This window comes from Gopherus flavomarginatus, chromosome 1 (genome assembly GCF_025201925.1).
Source record: "Gopherus flavomarginatus isolate rGopFla2 chromosome 1, rGopFla2.mat.asm, whole genome shotgun sequence".
Classification (NCBI taxonomy): Eukaryota; Metazoa; Chordata; order Testudines; family Testudinidae; genus Gopherus; species Gopherus flavomarginatus.
Genome location: NC_066617.1, coordinates 105,322,173 through 105,344,442, shown reverse-complemented (window position 1 = coordinate 105,344,442; position 22,270 = coordinate 105,322,173). Strand labels below are relative to the sequence as shown.

Here is a 22,270-nt window from a genome sequence, read left to right as displayed (position 1 = left end):
GTGACCCCTTTCACACAGCAAGCCTCTGAGTGCGACCCCCGCATATAAATAAAAAATATTTAACACCATTATAAATGCTGGAGGCAAAGCGGGGTTTGGGGTAGAGGATGACAGCTCGTAACCCCACATGTAATAACCTCGTGATCCCCTGAGGAGTCCCATCCCCCAATTTGAGAACCCCTGTGCTAAATGATGAACTAGCACTCAGCTGAGCCCTCAAGGGTTCTAGGGAGACCAGATCACAGGGATGAAATATCAGGACGCCAGAGGGAGGATGGGGGGGTCCGAGCACAAAAAAAAAAAAAAAATTTCACAGGGGCCGTGCGATCGTTGGAGCACAGCCGAGCGGCAAAGGCACGGGGCTCCCCGGCAGCGACGGGGAAGTTTATCCGTTTGGGAGACCCCCACCAGCGCCTTGCCTCTGTCCGCCGTCTGCCCCACTTGGGACAACTCCCGCCCTTGCAGCCCCTCTCCGCCGCATGTCTCCGGCAGCCCATGCCCCCAAGCCGTGCTGCCCACCTGGACCCTGCCCACTCCGCGCTGCCCCATGGGCTGTAGGGTTGGAGCAGCCTCTGCGCTGCACTGCAGCGCTCCCAGCCCCAGCAGGCCATGGCTCGTGTGCCCAGGCTGCTGCACAGGGGCGTCTCCTCCCCAGGACCGGCTTGGGATCCAATGGAGCAGTGAGGGGGGCAGGGCTGGGGGTGAGAATTTGGGGAGGGATCCAATGGGGGAAAGGAGGGGGCGGAGTCAGGGCAGGGGGCGAGAGCCCCTCCAGGCTCCGCCTGTGCGCTGGAGCAGAGGGCAAAATTATTTGTTTGTCCAGTGTCCCGACCAAACATCAGTCGGGACGCACGACAAACAAGCAAATATTGGGACAGTCCTGATAAAATCGGGACGTCTGGTCACCCTAAAGGGTTAACACGTTGTGAATGTAGCCTCACACTCTACAAGGCAGCAGGAATGGAGAGGAGGGGAGATAGCATAGCAGATACAGACACACACCTTGTGTGTGGGAGAGAGAGAGATGCACACTGCCCCTTTAAGAAAGCTAATCAGTCTTAAGTGCATTTTCTTTTTAAGCGGATCAGGAAGTTGAGACAGCAGCTGCTGCCCCAGGCTCTCTGTCTCTCTCCCTCTATGTCTGCACCCTGTTCTATATGGAGAAGAAGGGGTAAGCGGGGTGTAGGAGCAAGGGGGAGGGGGACACCCTGACATTAGACAACCCTCTACTCCTGCCCCCCTTCCCACACAGCAAGCAGGAGTCTCAAGGCAGAGGGCAGGAGCAGCACATGGCAGTGGGGTGAGGGATAGCTGCAATTGCTAGCCTGCTGGCAGCTGTTGCACAGGGAACTTAGGGGAGCAGGGAGCTGATGGGGAGACTGCTGGTTCACCCTGGTGCCACGCCCCCACCTGCTAGCTGCAACAGGCTGCCTTTCCAGTTGCAGTGGACAAAGCATGCGGCTGCCAAACAGTGTTAGAAGGGAGCATTGCACAACTTTAAACAAGCAGTTCCCTAATTGATCAGCAAGGTAACGATGAAACAATGTTAACCCAGAGGACTTTAAGTGAGGAGTTACTGTACATATAGAATAGAAAAATTTAACCCCTGAAGCTCTAGCCATGCAAACACTTACGTACGTGTTTAACTGTAAGCATGTGAGTGGTCTCACTGAAATCAAGTGAGCAAAGTTAAGCAGATATGAAAGCATCTGCAGGACGAAGATCTTGGTATATGGACTTTATATGCCTCTTGTCTACCACAGAACTATTATAAACAACACGCATTTGTGACAGGCCCATTCATGTCAACATAGTCTTAACTGCTCTATAGTGATGTAGGGAAATGACACAGGCTGAAAATCATAATTTCTCCAAAGCATGTTTTCTTTCACAATTATACTGTGATTATACAATTATACAATTCTCTTCCAATAAAACCAGTTCAAACAAATGTAGGCACCTCAATGCCTGCTGAGGTAAGCTGAGCATGGGAACTATTTAAACTTGAGATACAGTCAGTAAAATCTAATGCTTCTCTTGTATGTGCTGGTTAGACTCTCTCTGAACTTGCACAGCAGCCTGCTTTCAAAATTATTCCAAATATTTGCACTGTTATTTTGCTTTGTGAGCAAGGAATTTCCAATTTTGTACCATCCTGCCATCTGGATCTTTCCATGCGTAGCACAGAGTTACAAAGTTTGATTTGTCTAAACCGGGGGAAAACAGGTATGCTTTGTAGTCAGAAAAATCCTGCCCCTGTTTTTCAAACCCAGTTTTCTCACAGTAGGGTTAATATTACCTCTCCTTTCAGATGTTCACAAGCCTGGTGCACCACTGCATTCCACCAGTTTTATGCAAGTATGACACCACCAAATTCAATTAAGTCACAGTGGTATAAAAACAGATCATACGATGGAAAATGTGGCCTTGTATTTTAAAACAGGTACCACGTGTGCTGGACTTCTACAAATTTATGTCTGCTCAAAAATGCTCAGTCTAGCAGCAAGTGAGAAAATATCAGATTTGTCTGGCAATTAATACAAAACCAAGTTTCCTAATGACAAATTGATAAATAATCAACAGCTTACAACAAAATGTCAGGAATCAAAAGTTATGAGTTGATAGTAATTTGGAATCTAACCAAAAACTTACCTGTAAGATCTTTTTCTCGAAATTGTATGATCGGGAGAATCATTGTGTCCGCAAGCTGTTTTGCCAGCTCAGAATGGAGAATGTTAAGCTGAAAGGGAGAGAAATGATCTAAAATACTGCATTGTGCACAGATTACTACAGACACACTGTCATCAGCCTGTGAGCCATATAGGCCTCTGTCTGCAGTGTAGCTGTAACCGTGCCGGTCAAGGATCCGAGAGACACAAGGTGGGTGAGGTAAATAAATATTTATTATTATTATTATTATTACTACTACTACTACTACTACAACTACATTGCATACAACAATGGAAGGTATCAAATTTAGTCATCTGAAATGGAAACACCACAACATGAAGAAAAAGCATCCCCAGAGGTCTCACGTTCTATAACCGTGTGACCACTACAAACAACTGCAAATATGCTGTACAGCTCTGCAGCAGACTTCAGAGAAACTGAGGCACCATTTACTGCACTTTACATGCCCCAGAAGGGACCACCTCAAACAAGAAATCACCACATGCTCCCTCACACTGGAGTTTATAAAAAAACAGTACAGGTGCCCGCCCCCGGGTTACGCAAATTTGCACTGACGGAGGGTTGGGGTTTTTTTTTTTTGTAGCGTAATTGTCGGGTATACGTTTCCAACTTACGCAAAATTCGAGTTACACAAGGTGTTCCGGAATGGAACACTTGTGTAAGTCGGGGAGCGTCTGTAAAGTTACTTGGAAATCATGCAAGAAATCCAAAACAACTCTAAAAACAAACAAACAAACAAACAAACACACACACACACACACACACACACACACACACACACACCAGCAACAACAAAAAGTGGAACCAACTACAAGTACTCCACAACCACAGAACACCACCTCTGGGATAAACCATGGCACCAGTACCCACCAAGTAGACACTGCACGACACCCAAACATCATCAGTTTATCAAGACTAACTCTCACTGGAGCTGCATTATCTGTGTTCTAAGGGACTGAACTTTTGCCCTATCTCAGAACCTGACACCATACTAACTTGTGGAGAACTAGAAGAATTCTTCCACCTGTCTCCACCTCAAATAATTCTTTCACCAGAATGACACCACTCACAATTACCATGTCCCCACGACAGAAGATGGTCCAATAAAAGGTATTACCTCACCCACCTTGTCTCTCCAAGTGTATTTCAATTATTTGTGTTTACATTTCTCTTGGAATTTAAAAATTTATCAGGGAACTGGTTACTGGGCCAAATAATGCCAAGCTTGGTGGTCGTATGATATTTCTGATCCCAGATGGAGGGAAAGACCAGGTGTCATTAATTTATTATTATTAATAATTTTGACCTTATACCTTGCTACCTGGAATATTAAAAACCCACCAAAAACAAATACTGAGTCAACCCAAATAGTGTTTGGTTTTAAGCATTTTCCTCTGGAAACTGAACGCACAGCACTGCTGAATATAATGCAAAATCAGTTGCCACTGAAGTCAGTGGAAAGCCTGCCACTGACTGTACTAGGAACTGGATCAGATCTGTAGTCATCAACAGTTTTAACAGCTTCAACAAAAATGACAGTGGTAAATGTCCAACAGTTCCCCAGGACCCCATAAATTAAGCTTGCTCAAGGAGAGGCTTTGAAGCAAAAAGGTTACTGCCACACTATTTACTGTCTAAATATTGGTTTCTCACTTGGGCTGCACCTGGCACAGTACATCCACTTTGCACAAACAAAAAGAAAAAAGTCCTTGAACATTAACTCAATTTAGTCTCAGTTCCCAATTAAATTGTAAACAAGTGTTCTTTATATTTTTAATGTTTTAATTTTAAAATACTTCACATTTTATCAATATTTTCTTATTTATTTGGACTGATTTTTCCCCTTTTTTGGTGCGGGGGAGGGAAATGGATTAAGGCCAATATTTTTTTTAAAAAGCAGCAGCAGCAGCAGCATCAAATTAGACTTCTAAAAGCCACATTTAGGCATCTCCTGATTTTAATAACTGTTGAGCTCGTATTAAGATCAATGGATCCTACACTGTTGATTCATGCAACTCCCTCTATAGAAGGCAATGGGAGTTTTGCCTGAGTATGGACTGCAAGATCAGGGAGAGAGTGATTTAATCACTGCTTAAATGAACACTGATTCTATACAATATGTCTTTCCCCAACTGTCCCCATTTGGAGTGACTCCCAATGAAACGCAACAATGGCTGGGTAGCAGGTGTGTTGGTCATAATCATCTCACTGTTACCTTGTGTTTCCCATCTGTCTGTTGTACTTATCTGTTGTCTCATCTTATACTTAAGGGTTTGTCTACACAGCAAAGATTTTTCAGTGTACCTTTCATTTTCTCGGCACAAACTGCCTTGCACCCACACATAAAAGTTCTTTTTTTGATTCATTCAGTAGCTATGTTTAACCTTTACTGGAAAAACTTTCCCCTGTGGACAAACTCTTAGTCTATCAGCTCTTAGAAGCAGGGACTGTCTTTTTAATTCTGTGTTTGTACAATGCCTAGCACAGTGGAGCCATGATGTGTGACTGAAACCGCTAGGCTGCTACTACAGTGCAAATTAAAAATTCATTGTCATCTTCTTGAATACATGGAATGGGGTGTAGGGGTGGACTACGGAGGAGATAAGTAGAGCCATTCAACCAGTGCAAGTCTCTGCGCAATGATCCAGGGAAAAGCCACATAGGTAGGGAGGAGTGTCACAGTGAGTTACAGCTGCTACCACAACCCACACACCATAGCAGTGGCCACAGCTTCTGCACCTGAGTTCAGTGGGCTGGGTGAGAGGATAAACAAGTCCCCAAAGCTCGTTTACTCAAGATGTGCATAGTTGATGAGGATTTCAGCCTAAATGCTTAATTTAATCCTTGCCTGATCTTTGGATTCAAAGAGCATTTCAGTTCCTTCACACTTGAGCCTTTGAAAAGATTTCATTAGTAATTAGCCTCTATTAGCCATGTTCTTTGTTAATGCTTCTACACAACCGAGTCAGGATCATTTCCCACTGCTAGAGCTTCTCTTTCCTTTCATTCTTGTAAACTGAAATGTATTCACAGTAGGAACCGTTACAAATAAAGGACCCTATTCATAAATGCTTTACTCTCATGGTAAGTCTATCCCTCCCTGCCTCAATTTCTGTAGGTGTCTCTTTAAAATCCAGGCCAGAATGTGATCCAGCACATAAAGACATGTTTTGTGGCATGTTGTTATATATGGATGGGGAGATCCCTTCTTCCATGTTGATAGCAGCAGGGAGAAAGGGTCAGACTGGGCTCAGCTAGGATACCCATGATCATGCTGGGGCCTGGCAAAAGGTTCCATACATGAGACCAAAGATGTGATGTTCTATATACTGTCAGGGAGCACTGAGACCCAGGATGCTACTTGTCTGGATCCCTAGACGTGGCTGCAGGTTAAGGCCAAGTTCTGCAAACTTGTTCTTTCTGTCAAGTCTGCAGAGGCAGGGAACCAGATTGGAAGGGTTAAGTGGCTGTAGAGTAGCCATAACTGGGATTCAGTAAACTCCAGGGGCACAGCTGACATGCCTAGCAGGAGGCTGAGGAAAGGAAGGAGTGGGCAACTTAAGAGGAAAAGCCTAGATTCAACAAAATGGATTCTGTGCTCACAGCCAGCACAGAGGAGGGCTTTGTTTGTACCTTGGAAGGGAGAAAACGTTGATTTTTGACCTGTTTCTACTGCAGTAAGAGGGGGCAATGCTTTGTGTGTGTTCTGAGACAGCCCTGTTGTGTGACATTAACCATCGGTCCTTTTAAAGATCACCAGAAAGAAATGGCATGGCAGGAAGCATGTAAGGGCTAAACTAATCTTTGGGGTAACTTTGATTAAGTCAATGGAGTTACCTCAAGCTAATATTTTAGCTTATTTACCAAGTTTTGTTATTCTGTCTAAATTAGGCCGCAATACAACCCTTTGCCTTTTTACTTTAACGGCAAACAAAAGTTTAAACTAAGCAAATGGGTAGCAGTGTATTTCTGATTACACAAGCACAGACCCCATGGAATCCAGAAGGGATGAGGTAAGACCAAAAAAACCACTCTGACAGTAAGGTCATATAAGTACCTAGATACTCAGACCACCCGGGAAACACTATTTCATGCCCACTGAGGCCATATGTAGAAATACTCGCATTCCTTAGAAGTGACATGCACTGCCTGGCGAGAACAAAAGCATTGTGTACTCAACTCTGTAGACTGATTTAAACCAATCCTCTTGCCATCAAACTCCTGCTCAATCCTACAGCATAAAACTCTTGTCATCTTGTGATGACTATTCGAAACTTCATTAACTGTTGCTTGTGCTGCTCCTTTCCCCGGAAAATCTGGGCACCGATTGCAGAATTTAATGCTTAATAATATAAAGGCCTTTTCTATCAGAAGATCATAAAGTAGCCCAATCCGGTTGATACTTGATCTATTTTGGGAATCTCCCTTAATTCCCCTGCCTGTTTCGCACAGCCTTGCATTGACTATGATGGCGGGGGGGGGGGAGGGAGGGAGATGGGAGAGGCTCAAAGAGGTTGAATGGCCCAGATTCACACCAGGACTTTCAACAGAAGTTATGAGTCTAAATACCTTTGTGGTTCTGAGCCAATATTCCCAGCACTCCCCTAGTAATACAAATTGGCACACCTTTTAAGGGATGCCATCTACTCCCCCTCACATATATGGAAGTGGGGTGCAGGGCTGAGGCATTGTTCTCCCACTTGGAGCAGTATGCTTCCACTTGGGAGCATCCCAGTAGCAGCTTTATACTTCCCTGAGCAGTGGGATTGCAACTCTGCCCAATCCTTACCTGGTGTAGGATAAGTATCGAATTAAAGAAGGAAAGTCAGCTTATTAGTTAAGGAAGCACATAGGTGTTGTAAAAATGGACCTCAACAGCATGTAGAAGGAAGGCCTTAAAAATAATGAGTTATAAGGCCAAATGGAATGAAGTAGGGAGGATGTCTGGTTCAAAGAATAACTAATGAAATAAGGGGAAGTTTCTAAAAGGAAGGCCTCTAAGTGATAGGAACGACTACAGGCAATAAAAGAAAAAGAATTTCTCTTAAAAGGAGCCAACATGGACGTTCCCACCCCACCTACCAGTGTTATGTCCTATGTGACCCCAAGTGCAACGAAAAAGCTGTTGGTCAGCAGGAAGTAGGGAAGGAAATAAGAAGGAACGGCCTAGGGAAAAATGGAGGTTGTAAATCTTATCTGGATTAAGACTGGAAATAAGGGTGAACTGTCTCAGTTTGGTTTTCAGCTGCAGCCCGTAACTGGCAGTGACATCACTTGTTTGTTAAAGGGTATAAAAAGTGAACTCTTCAAGGGTTCATTGCTAATTCCTGACCATGCTGGAACCAGCCAATACAGATCTGAGCACTGCTAGGATTAGCCTGTTTGTAAGTATCTTGATCAAATGCGTATAAATGTTCTGTTACTGTTTGACTATAGTAAATTGTGTACTATTTTGGCTTTTAAGGCATGTTTAGAGCAATTGTATGAGTACCATTTGGCCTTTGGATTTAATAAATGAATTTATAGTTAAATTAGTGTTTGGTGGTTTCCCTTAAAAATATTTTCAAATATTAATAATTCCAACACAAGGGTTATATAAAGGGAGTGAGATTTATTACTCCTTTCCCTCCATTACATGGTTGCACAAAGGCAAGGCAGAATTTAGCTTTTAGTAGTAGTCAGAGGCAAATGGATAAAGACACAGAGAACATGATGATACCGCTATAGGCCATTTAAATTACCTCATCCACTACTTTTGAAAAGTAATGAAGGGTGGATATCACTTCTTCATCTCCTTTACCCAGGGCAAAATTCTGAAAATAAAAATATATATTGATACTGTAAGTCATGATACAGACAATATGTCATACTACACCTCTACCTCGATATAACACTGCCCTCAGGAGCCAAAAAAATCTTACCGCATTATAGGTGAAGCCGCATTATATTGAACTTGCTTTGATCTGCCAGAGTGTGCAGCCCCCTCCTCCCTGAGCGCTGCTTTACCACGTTATATCCGAATTTGTGTTGTATTGGGTCGCGTTATATCAGGGTAGAAGTGTACATACATGTATAAATCATATACTACATTCATACATGCACTTTATATTTTAATTTCCTTGTCTAAAGGAATGAAGTTTATCCGATTTATTTAAAAGGAATGGTTGTACCAAGAATAGGTTGCTTTGCATCTTCATTACTTTACTAACGTAAACATTTTGGATGGGATTTTCAAAAATACTCAGCGCTGCTCCCATTGAAGTCAACAGGCTATTTTCCCCAATGGTGTCAGTGGGACCTGAGTTAGGCCAACGATGAGCTGTTTTGAAAATCCTACCCTTTGAATAGATTTTTCACATGCACCATCTAATCAGCTGAATGTTGAGACTGTCACCCTTGCAAACACAGAATTTTAGATGTACCTGTTTTTCATATGCAAGAAGCTGCTTGGAAAGCTGTTGTGTGGCTAGACACATTTCATTCTACAAAACAAAAAACAAAAAGGAGAGTTTAGTAGAGGTAACCAAAAATATTTAGGATTACTGTTGTTACTACTTTATTATTTGGATAGTGGTAGTGCTTATAGGCCACAAACAGGACCAGGACCAGGACCCTGGGGGATATACACACACTGCAAGTGACATTCCCTGCCTCAAAGATCTCACACTCTATGGGTCTGTCTACATTGTGATAAAAGAAAACAACACAGCACCAAGTCTTAGAGTCCAGGTCAGCTGTCTCAGGCTCATGGGCCTGGGACTGTGGGGCTACAAATAGCAGCGTAGATGTCTGGGCTCGGGTGAAGCCCAGGCGCTGAGATCCTATCACCTGTGGTGTCTCAGAGCCCAGGCTCCAGCCTGAACCCAAACATTTACACTGCGATTTTCTAACCCTGCAGCCAGAGCCCCACAAGCCCAAGTCAGCTCACCTGGGCCAGCCATGGCCATGCTGTGAGTCTTTTATTGCAGTGTAGATGTGCCGTATGGCTCTGATTCTGCAATTACTCAATCACGTGCTTAATTCTGTGTGCATGAGAAGTCCCAAAGCACTACATCAGCAGTAGGCAATCTATAGCATGCATGCCGAAGGCGGCACACGAGTTGATTTTCAGTGGCACTCACACTGCCCGGGTCCTGGCCACTGGTCCGGGGACTCTGCATTTTAATTGAATTTTAAATGAAGCTTCTTAAACATTTTAAAAACCTTATTTATGTTACAAACAACAATAGTTTAGTTATATATTATAGACTTGTAGAAAGAGACCTTCTAAAAACGTTAAAATGTATTACTGGCACGTGAAACCATAGATTAGAGTGAATAAATGAAGACTCGGCACGCCACTCCCGAAAGGTTGCCGATCCCTGCACTACACCAATTCATACGATCCAGGGCCAGTTGGTGTGAATGAGGCTTGGTCTACATTCAATTTTAGTATGAATTTAACTGTTTGGTTAGAAGTATGATTTTTTTTACTGAAATAATTACATTGGTACATGGATGCAGTTATACTAGTTTAAAAGGTGCCTTATATTAGTATAGCTTATTTGCCTAAATTCACTGGAATAAGCTGTGCCAATATACAGGTTATATCAGTTATATAGGTATCACTGCATCCACACTAAGGGGATGTAGTGGTATAATTATTCGAACTGTGGTACCTGTACAAATTTGTGTGTAGAGCAATGCTTAGAGCAACCCCAAACGAGCCAGTGGAACTATTAACATGCATCTATTTAAGTATATTCATAATGGATGGATTGCAGGACTGAGCCCAAATTCAAGAATAAAAAGAACAGGTGGTTTGCTGACACGTGGTTAGTACATTGAAAGGGTCACAAACTATGCCTGATCCTCCCACAGAATGCATTAAAACAGCAGCTTCTAAAGAAGTCACAAGTTATAACTTCCCACTTGAAATCTGCAATCCAGAGGAAGAACTAGTGGAAAGAACGGGAGGAATAACGAGAAGGGGTGGGAAAGTAGCCCCAGAACAGGTGAAATCAATCAATCTAAGCCAGAGAGGGGAACTGGTTTAGCCACTGAACCATAAGGCCAATTAAAAGCACCACCATTATTTTGGTGCTGCTAGCAATTTCTGGTCTGCAGTGCTCATTTTGCAGACTGAAGACAGGCACAAACTGAACCCCACAGTCTCAAGGACTTCTCACTCACAGAGATTTTGTATGTCTTTAGGTAGCAGGCCCGTCAACAGGGTGGGGGGTGATTTAAAAGGGCCCAAGGGCCCCCCAGCCACAGTGCAGCAGGGCTAAGGCAGGCCTCCTGCCCGCCTTCACTCCATGCCACTCCTGGAAGTGGCCAGCACGTCCCTGTGGCCTCTGGGGAGAGGTCTCCACGTGCTCTCCCCTCCCCAAGCGCCAACCCCACAGCTCCCATTGGCTTGGAACTGCAGCCAATGGGAGCTGCGGGGGCGGTGTCTGTGGGCAGCTGCACGCTGAGACCCCTTGGCCTCTCGCCTAAGGGTTGCTGCTAGAGGAGTGCGCTGGTTGCTTTCGGAAGCCACCTGAGGTAAGCACAGAGACTCTGACTTCCTCCTGCACCTCAACCCCCTGCCCCAGCCCTGAGCCCCCCCCACCCAAACTCCCTCTCAGAGCTTGCACCCAAACTCCCTCCCACAGCCTGCATCCCACACCCAAACTTCCTCCCACAGCCTGGTGAAGTAGTGGGGCTGTTCTCACATAGAAGATTTCAACAACAAATAGTACTAAGAAAACAATGGAAAGCTCCCGCAACCCCATGTTGCTATTAGTATTGTGACAGCACCAACAGGTAAATGTGAAGATGCTGGGCTTGAAACACCCTCACTTCTCTGCTATTTGCCCTCAGTGTCTTCATTTGTGTATCAGAAATCCAGCGAGTGGGGGAAGGCAGGCAGGCATAGGAAAGGAAGCAAGTCCTACTCCCAGCTAAAGCAGTAGAGATAACCTATATTTATATCTGTGTAAATGAGAGCAGGATTTGGCTTGGTATATGTAAGAGAGAGACTAAAGATTTCAACAGCAGAAAGCTTTGTCACTAGCCAGATAGGTCTGGTTTGTTTCACTGCCATAAAATTGGTGTAAAAAAACTGAGGAGTCAGGTCCTATATATTTGCCCTGGCTAGGTCCCTCCTTTCTCCAATTATTAGTCCTCTGAATTATTTCTATTTTAGAGGTCAGATTTAAAAAAAGAAAAAGAAAATGAAAAAATAAAACCATAGCTTGTTTGTGTAAGTCAGAGCGGCCTCTAAGCTGCTCTAATTTACATCAATAGGCCAGAGCTAGAGCAGATGCACCATTAGAATCAGGGAGGCAGAACCTGCTCCCTGATGCCTTCCTCTGCCCTTCTGTGCAAGCACATCCTGGTATAGGACAGAATCTGGGGGAAAAGACTCTAGAAACAGTCTTTGCATGAGCCTCTGCAGCATCTTAACACCCTGATATACATCTTAATTCCTCAGCAGAGTCACTGTCTGCAGGCGATGAGGAGTGGTAAAGTCATGTTCAGCCATGAAAAAAACAAAGGCCATATTCTGTCTAGCAGGTATCTACATGAATGGCTGCAATGCAAGCACAAGGCAGACGTTGGCTCTCCTAGTTCTGGCCCCCTTAGAACATCATGAAGATTGTTTTTCAAGGCCCTAAGCGATTGAAGCAGTGAGTTTAGAGAGCTGTTCCAGGGCATAACTAAGGGCTCGGGGTCTGGTACCTGTGTTAAATGGTGTCTATTACATGACCAGGCAATGGCCGCCATATGCAGACCCCATAGAGAGTATTCATACTCTCGGCAGGAATAGCTTGAACAGGTGGAGAGGGCTGAAAGTTACCCTGATAGACAGCAAGCACAAGGCTTCCATGCACTGAAATACCACTGAAGCCAATAGATGGTGCTTTCAGTGGTGCATAGGCCTTAGGGCTGGCTATGTGCACCAAGGTGAGTGTCATCCTGTCAGAATACAGTGAACACTACTACTGCGTACATGTGAATCCATTTGGGGCTGTTAATGCTTAGTTTTTCTCACACACACACCTCCCTACCTGCCAGATTGTGACCCTATTCTAGGTATAAAATTTTAATTGTGTCATTTCCAAACTAAAGAAACAAAACATTAGCACACAAATCAAGTTAATCAGACAGGTATAAATACTGCCATATTACCCAGGGACAAGACGCTCTGCTCAGCCTGTGGTAACACTGCTTAGTTAAAAACACTTTTTTGAGGCAACTCCAGCTTAACCCTCCTCCAATTTGTTCTCCGCCAGGCTTCTCTCCGGCACTGTCTTGTGCCCCCTTCCTCTCTTGCCACCATTAATCAGCTGAAGAGTTTTAAAGTTGTTGTTTGCATTGCTTGTATTTACAGATCCATGAAGCCCTTGGGATCCATTCTAGCAGTTAGTTCAATTCCATATATAGCAACATACTATTATCCAGAACTGGCTGAAAATAATGTGTTGATCAAGTTGAAGAACAAACATTATTTGTATGTGAATGTACTTCTCCCATTAAATAATTAAACACAACATTAGAAAATCTCTTAGAAAATGGTGGAGCAAAGCAAAATAAAGGACTATAATAAAATTTTTTCCAACTGTTCAAATTACTCTCTGTCACAATACCCCACAGCTCCTTTTGAAATTTCAGAGTTAAACAAACGCTTCTGTAATGGGAAAGTCAGTAAGGACAGATTTCCAACTAGAAAACATATTGAAAGCCTGAGCAGCCTGATAAATCTAAGTGAGGGTAAAATTCATTTTCGTTAGTGCTATACACACAAAACACATGTATTTTTGTTAGCTGATTTTATAGAGGGAAAAAATCTCCAGGGAAATCATGTACAAATGTTTATTGGGAGGAAGAGAGGACTAGACAGAAATCCGTTCTAATTAACGAGTGATGACCCTGGATGAATTATTTCATTTAGTTTTGAGCCTAGCTTCCAAGTGCTCAGAGCTGTAACGGAAAACCTTTTCAAAGATCTACCAGCATCAGATTACATGGATGTGATAAAGAAGACAATGTAATGCATCTAAATCCTCTCTTTACCATACTTAAGTGAAAAGGGGCCTGTACTTGAAATGCGCTATTTCAACACTTTAGTCAACTCTGGGTCTGATCCCGCTTTCATTCGAGTCAATGGCAAAATTCCCATTTATTAATTTTTGGATCTGAACTTTCCAAAGCGTCAAAGTGTTCATATCTGGGCTTTTGGTATGACTCTACCTTTTATCATCATCTGTCATGCACAAAGCTAGTTACCTGATGCACGAATAGGCTCTTCCTCCCTCCAGTTCATAATGAAAACTCAACTGCACTTACATACAATTTATTTGTGAGATAGTCCATCATTTGTCAACATCTTTTCTTTCTAAATAAGTTCTGTGGTAAAAACATCAGTCAGATTTAATTAAAATTGGAATTAACCTTTATTATTTAATAGTGGATAGTAACATATAATTGTCTACAAGATTCCAGATAAGAGTACCTGTAAAAGGATTCAACTGAGCTATACACTTAGCTTTAAAGGCATTGAGCCATCTCGTCCAACCCTAGTACGATGAATCTTTCAGCATATCTACTTCTCTGTGCTGAGGACGGCATTTTCAAAACTTTGCATGTAAACGAGCATGGAGTAATACAAAACTATTTTGCATAGCAATGGCAGATACAGAGGGGAAATATAAACACACACACCCTGTATACACAATGGTGTGCAATAAAGTTTTAATTTGTATGCTTTTGCGATACCTAATTGCTCACAGATAGGAAGAGGAGGGGTGGGTGGCTAGGGGAGGATGTTCACAAAGGATTTATGGATTTTCCGTCTTCCGGGATCATGGGAAGTATCCAACTTTAAACCCAGGTTCAGTTCAAATGGAGCTGAAGCTTGAGATGAATGTGTTGCCCAGCTCTGTCTATATGCACATATCTCCTCCTTCTGAAACACTCAGCTGTCTGGCAATCGGGAAAATGCTACCATTGTAATGATTTAACTTTGCAGAGAGAATGCTTTAGAAATTAAGGTCCCAATGCTGGGAGATGCTGAGATCCCCTAGTGTTCAGAGTGATCAGTAGCTCACAGGATCAGGCTATTTTATAGCATTCCCTGTTTAAGCTAATTCACAATGGCGTGTTCAGTCCTCACAAGTAATGAATGGCTTGATGAAGGATCATCGGATAGGAAGAGGAAAAAATACAAGTCATGGCTCTGCTGTAAAACAGTGCGAGCAGCTACAGCAGGATTTTAGTTCTGGAGAGAAAAAAATCTTTACAGTTTCCCTGCAAACCAGCTGAATGGTTATGATGTGTTCTCCTCTCTGTAACACTCAGATCTCCAAATTCTGCTCTGCAGACCATGGACATAAACTTGCTTCTAGGCCTGATGACAATTCCAAAGCTGACCAGCAACAATGAAATGGAAAGTCACCTAGTCCAACCGCCTGCTCAAAGCAGGAACAATCCCCAGGCAGATTTTTGCCCCAGATCCCTAAATGGCCCCCTACAAGGATTGAACTCACAACCCTGAGTTTAGCAGGCCAATGCTCAAACCACTGAGCTATCCCTCCCCTTAAATGCTGTTTACCTTTAACTGTCTTCTTATTTACATGTAGAGAATACATCACAGGAAGTGCTCCTCATATAAATAATGCACACTTGTGATCAATACGGCATCATAAATGTACATGGTGCTTTACAAAATCAATGTTGCCAACTCCACTGATTTTATTGCAAGTCTCATGTTATACGATATCAGACTTAAAGCCACATGAGGTTACGCAAGAATCTCAACTTTCACTGAAAACAAACGCCCTTATGGTTGCAGAGAAAAGCTTGAAAAGATGATCAGAGTGCAGTCACAAAGCTTAAAAACCAGAAGGCAAATAAAAAGAACACATTTACTATTATTATAATACTATTATTATTAATAATAAATACCCATGATTTTAAACCACTCATGATTTTGTAGAGCCTGACTCGCAATATTTGGATGTTTCAGATTGCAATACTGGAAAAATAATAAGTAACAAAATCTATGTTCCCAGAGAGCTGGAAACTCATTCATGGATCCAAAACCTTACGAAATCAATAAAAAGACTCCCATGGACTCCAAAGGGCTTTAAATCAGGCTCTCTGAGCCCCAGGAGTGGTCTTAGAGCCAAAAAGAGGCATCACTGAGAGGGTGTAAAAATAAGGATTCATGAATTAAATATGGGGGATGGTGGAATGAAACTAGTTTGAAGAACAAACTAAAATAATACTAGGTAGCTCTAAATTACATAACTCATGCTCAGTGCTGTCACTTTACTTGATAGCACCTACCTAATCCTCACGACATTTTCTCCAATGGGTCTTTGCACAAAAATATTTTCTTTCTGCACTGCTAAAGGCAGCGTTAGTTTACTTCTAATTCTCTCCCGCCTTGCTCCCCAGCAGCTACAAACACTGTCAATATACAAATATATGTACTGGAACTGCTAAAGAAAATGCCACAGTACTGACAATGTTCAGCACCTTATTGCACTATAACTTGTTTCCAGGATTCCCTTTCAGGTGCCTGGTAGATACACTTTAGTCAACTGTGGAATGAAATGGAATTACTTATTTTAAAAAAAATCATGTTTATTTTGTGGTGCCTTCTTTTCTTTATTCTTGGCATACGAAGATCCCCATTGGGCCATTACTGGCATGATGAGTGGAACTGGAGAATTATGTTCAGATTTCAGGAGGGACTTCATTCAGTGTGGCACAGCACCTGGTGATTGGAAATGCAAGCTGGGGCCCAGGCTGCTTGGTTTTAACTCTACAGCCTTATCATGTGAACACTAGCTTCACTTAAGAAAGATCTCTTTCCTACAATTCATCCTGTCTGACCTATCACTACTGCTAATGGCACAGTCACTTCTGTGAATTCAACCCTCAATAGAAATGAAGCAGCAGTGTTGCCAACTCGCATGATTTTGTCATGAGTCTCATGATAAATACTGTTTTCCTTAAAGCCCCAGTTCCTGGAGTCAAGTGGATGTGTGATCATTTCAGCCTTCATTCTTAAAGAAAAAGTACATTTGCAGCCCTCGTGGCTGTGGAGAAAGCTTCAAAATGTGATCCCAGTGCATCCTGAAGGCTCAAAAAGCAGAAGGCAAATAAAAAGAACACCACATCTATTATTTTTACATAATCTCATGATTTTAAAGCCAATCTCATTATTTTTAGTGAGCCTGACTCATGATTTTTGAACCTTTGGGGTTGGCAATATTGGCAACCCTTAAATGGGCAGCTGGGACAGACTCTATTGGGAAGTTTTCTTCAATCAGAAAATCACAAAGCTAAATTGCTTCTGACTACAATGCACAGGCAGGAGCATATAAATAAAGCAGGAAGTATAATCTGAACTCAGAGATGTTATTTATTTATCTTATATGACCAAAATCAGGTGCTTCTCTGTATTTGTATCCATATGCTAGTGCATGTTTACTGAACACCTAACAAGATATTAAACAGTTTCTAGTGCTTGCAACTAAAATGGCATTAATAAATATGATTAAGTTGGTTGATACAAGAGGCACCAAAAATAGACATGCCAAAAATAGGTATTAACAAACATGATTAAGTTGGTTGATACAAGAGGCCCCACTACTGCCTAACAGGATCCTGTAGCTTAAAAAAATTAAAACAACAACAAAACCCACAAACTGCGCACTCTTCTAGTTATGATAAAATTATTATCTTAAAAAAAGAAAAGAAAAAAAAAAGAAAAAAGCCATCCATACTGGGGAAATACTTCCAGTTTCTCCTTACATGACTTTCAAGCCATCTGATAAATCTTTAAATAAAACTGTGACTGGCAGTTTATAAGCTAGCAGCCAATTAAATGAATGCTTTGCACATACAGCAGTATTTCTGGGCAACTACAAACATGTTTCTGGATGGATAACAGCTTGCATTTGGTGCTGATTGCTACCCGCAGGAAGCAGTACAGTAAAGGTGGGGTGAGATTAACACTCCAACAAGGTCAGTGTTGGATGGCTCACAAAAGAACCGGGTTTTAAGTATGACAAGTGGAGAGCAGACAGGAGCATGGATATATGAGAACTGAGAGGCAGTCCCAAACAGAGGAGGTAGCACGAGAGGTGTGACTCAGGGGACACAAAGGGGCAGTAAGGAGCAAGATGGTTTGGAGAAGGCAACGTGGGCATATATGAACTCAAGCTCTGGGGCCTTCTACTACTTCCTGATGCCTCATTTGGCTTTTCTAGAGACAGTGATTCTTGCCTGTGGTCAGGGCGCCTTTAGCAGAGACTTATGGGCTCAGTTGCACACACAGAAACCACAGTGGTGGCTTTTGTCCTCCGGGGCTGGGCCTGGTTCCTCGCTCTAGGCATTGTGACCTGGGGTTAGTGACCACTTGCAGCAGCATCCTCCGCCCCTACACCTCTTCTCAGGGAGCCAGGCCCACCTCCCTGAGGCAGAAGCCGTTGCTGTGACACCCGCCCCTTCCCAAGCATCCACTCCACATCGGGCCAGGATTTCGGTTGCGGTACCAGGATACTCTATGTGGTTGGTGCCCCTTTGGTTCGGCGAAGAAGAAGAGGCAGAACAGCTGAGTACACCCATTGAATTGGGAGGCTCCATCCATCACTGACTGTGACTCATGAAACTTGCTGTCTCTGGTGAGACACATTCCTTTGCTTTTCTCTTCAGTCTCTGTTATCTGTCTTCTCTATTTCTTGCTTTCCCATAACCTTTCTTCTTCTCACTACACTCTACCCATGCTTTGCTATATTACTGAGTCTCCTACTCCTTGCCAGACCTATTTCCCCCTTCCTCCTTGGCCATTCTCCTCCAAAGCACTTCTTGCATTGGCTGCTTTGGGCTCTACATTTTTGCCAGGGACTACTGATTTTGAGTGCCTGACTTGAGAAATCTCATTTTCAGGGGGCAGGTGCTTAATCTTTTTTGCAAATCAGGCTCCCTTAAGGCAGTGATTCTCTGCCTTTCCAGACTACTGTACCATTATCGGGAGTCATATTTGTCTTGCATACCCCCAAGTGTTACCTCATTTAAAAACTACTTGTTTACAAATCAGACATAAAAATACAAAAAAGTGTCACAGCCACTATTACTGAAAAATTGCTCTCTCTCATTTTGTCTGTATGAAATTTTAGTTTGTACTGACTTCACTGTGGCTTTTTATGTAGCCTGTTGTAAAACTAGGCAAATATCTAGGTGAGCTGATGTACCCCCTGGAAGATCACATACCCCTGGTTGAGAACCACTGCTTTAAGTCATTTAAAGTTGGGAATGCAAAATCAGTCACTTGTAAAAGTCAGGTCCTAGTGGCTAATGTTGGAAGCACTGTCAATGATAATGTCCTACTGCTAGCTGCTTTCAGTATTGCTTCTTGCATCTAATGTGAGCAGCATTGCTAATGACCTCTTAGTGGACAGTGTGCTGTCCTGGGGAATAAATATCCTATGGCATCAGATTGGGTTTGAGTGCCCAGAAATGCAGTTTGAAATGAACCCTGGATCAGTAGCAAGAAAATACTAATGTTCAGAGTATCATATTATCTGTGAGAGAGACAACCACAATAAAATAGCTTGTTTTGCACAGTTTTGCTGTAAATCTTTATACTCAGGTCCTTATATTCTTTGCATGTAATCTTAAAGAATATGTGATGGTTTATATAGATCCTGATTCTTTTTTTTAATTAAAGGTAACGTAGCATGCCTGAGAATTTCAGAGCTGCACAGAACATCTGAAAACCAGGTCCGATTCATTGTAATAGCAACTGAGCATTGAAAATATCGTACTAGACTTTTAAGGCAGCTCTTTTGAGCACCATACACCTCTTGTTGCAAAATGAATGTTTGCTTGCCTCGATGGGGAAGGGGATTAGTGATGTGTAAGAGGATTTATTTTGGTTCCAAGAGAATGTCCTGAAAATAATCTCTGTGTGGACTGCTAATATGTAGTGGAGTCTGTCAGTGATATCTGTTGTATGTTCACGTTTTATTACGAATTCCTCAGTTGTGAATAATCTAAATAAATCAGGTTCATAATATTAATTGCTATCTGTGTGAGGAGCCAAACACACTTTAGCAGTTGTTTCATTAGAAAACACCATGGTTGGCCTCACTGATAGCCCACCAGGAAGTCCTAGCAGTCCTGTTCCTTTTTAAGAGGGAATACGATATAGAAGAAGAATAAGCACAAAAGTAAGGAGCCTTGAGTTCTGAACCCAGCTTTTCTACTGACTTGCCTAAGGCAAGTCCATTCCCTTTGTTTTAGTTTTCTTATCTGTAAAATAAGGGTTATATTTACCTGCTTCCCACGAATACTGTAAATCAATGTTTACACAGCTATTAAAGTCACTTACCTCTGAGCTGTGGAAGTCAAAAACAAGGGCAGCGGGTTTTGCCAGCCACAACTATTGAAAAATCAGGGGTTAGGCCCACCAAAATCACAAAATTTTAAAAAACCCTATTGATTTTTAAAACCTAAGTTTTCTTTGGCCTCAATACATAAAGGTATTTTGGCTTCTAATTTCCATTGAAATCAATGAAACTTAGGAGCCTGAATATCTTTGTGGATCTGGGTATTTTATTCACATTGTGAGATTTGAGCTTTCAAGGTGCACTTGGGTCATAATTTCTGTCTTTGCTCCACAAGTACAAGGGCTAGAAATTTACTTTTTAATGAAAGCTGAGATTTTCTTTTCGTCATTTGTCTGTTGGAGCTGGGGCTTTAAATAAAACATCAAATATCTCAAATATGACTTGCAATCAGATTGGGAGAGCTGGCAACACTGGACCCTTGTTTTTCCTCCTATAAAGATTCTGAGCATTCATTTGAATATAAAGTCACTTAAGTTTAAGGAAAAAAATAGAATAAGATGTCTGATTCTGCAAACCCTTACTCATTCAAGCCTTACTTACCTACATAGTCCTATTATGGTCAAAGGGACTTCTTGTGAGAGTGGAATGGTGCAGGTTTGGGCCCAAGATGTGGATTCTGTTTCCTGTTCAGAATATTAGGGCAGGGATTTTTAAATTTGATTGCTTAAAATTAGGCATCTAAATCTATATTTAGGGTCCTAATAAAAGTACCTAAATAAGGATCAAGGGGGTAAATTTGAAGGTGCCGAAGTGATTTGGAAGTTTGGGTGTCATTTTCAAAAGGAAAATATGGCCACCTTTTCAAAAGTATTTAGTTGCCTAAAGATGCAGAAAGATGTCTAGTGGGATTTTCAAAAAACATCTAAATTAGTTAGGTACCTAGGCACTTTTGAAAATCCCACTGTCTATCTGCACCTTTAGGTGCCTTAATACCTTTAAAAAACTGTCCCTTAGGCACTCAAGAGCCTAAAGGTTTGTCTGGATACAAAAATTAATCTAGACTAAGGTAGGATATTAATTTAAATTAGATTAACGATTCCTGATTAATTCCATGTGTGGACACTCTTATTCTGAAATAAGAGTGCCCTATTCCAAATTAGTTTATTTCAGTGGATCAAACTAATCCAAGGAATCCAGTGGAACTAGCTAATTCAGAAGAAAACACTCTTATTCTGGATTAAGACTGTCCACACATTGAATTAATCAGGAATAGATATTCCAGAAGAGCTCCCTGTGCAGAAAATCCTTAAATTTCACTACAATTCAGTGGGATTTAGGGTAAATTTTTCAAGAGCATATGAATGATACACATGCCTAAATCCAATTTTCAAAGGGGATATGAGCATCTAAGTGAAAATTTAACCCTAACTTTAGTCAGCCAAGTTTGAAAATGTTGACCTTGCAGTATACACAAGGGTAAGTGTGTGCCACGATCCTTATTTTATTTTATTTCAGTTTTCTGAATAAGTGGAGGAACACTAAGACAGGAATGAGTGACAATATCGAGACTGATTTTCAAAGGAGCAGAGCAACCACACAGCTTCTGCACAGATCAAAGGGAGCTGCAGATGTTCTGCACCTTTGCAAATCAGTGCATCTGTTAGGAGCAGATTAATAAGGTTGCCTCTACTGCTTGCCAAACAAAGTCAACACAAATGAAAGATTACCTGAGCCCCATAGACCCGCTGCATTGCTTGAAGCAACTGGTTTGTATAATCTGTAAGGGTTCCTGCATCTTCTTCAAATACACTAAGCAAGGAGCGAGTCTTTAATAAAAGAAAAAGCAAAAAGTTTTACTCCTAAATGGAAATATTAAAAAAAAGAAATTAAACTGTAGCAAAACAAATCAATCAGCATAATAAGACTTTGAATATACAGTGTACAGCTTCTTTTATCCAACAATGTAAAAAACACAATTGATCACTAGAAAGGGATGGGTAAACTGATGCACAAATAAATGATGTGACTAGAAGTTTACACTGCAAAGCAATGGCAGAGTCCTGATGACAAACACCTTCTTGCTCTAATTAGTAGACACTCCTACCAGCATAGTCAGGAATGTAACAAATCTTGAAACTCCTCTTGCTGATTACAGCAATCAAACCATACCAAGGTCCTGCAGTTAAAACACCATCGCTGGTTTTATTTCTCTACTCTTAGAATGAATTAAAAGCACCCCTTGGTAACAG

At 42.0% G+C, this 22,270-nt stretch overlaps 1 protein-coding gene across 3 annotated transcripts in view; it reads right to left on the bottom strand.

The window, feature by feature from the left end:
• The window catches only part of APPL2 (adaptor protein, phosphotyrosine interacting with PH domain and leucine zipper 2), a 61,191-nt gene that overhangs the window by 30,738 nt on the left and 8,183 nt on the right, over positions 1–22,270 (bottom strand). Inside the window, exons 1-5 of one of the 3 annotated variants that reach the window (XM_050945650.1) lie at positions 21,749–21,846; positions 20,622–20,704; positions 9,114–9,173; positions 8,433–8,504; positions 2,653–2,740 (exon numbers count right to left, since the gene is read on the bottom strand). In XM_050945650.1, the coding sequence (XP_050801607.1) occupies positions 2,653–2,740; positions 8,433–8,504; positions 9,114–9,167 (214 nt within the window). In that variant the 5' untranslated portion in view covers positions 9,168–9,173; positions 20,622–20,704; positions 21,749–21,846. Of the gene's footprint in view, positions 1–2,652; positions 2,741–8,432; positions 8,505–9,113; positions 9,174–20,621; positions 20,705–21,748; positions 21,848–22,270 lie in introns of those variants that run through there. The other 2 variants (XM_050945629.1, XM_050945639.1) reach the window with 2 other exon arrangements.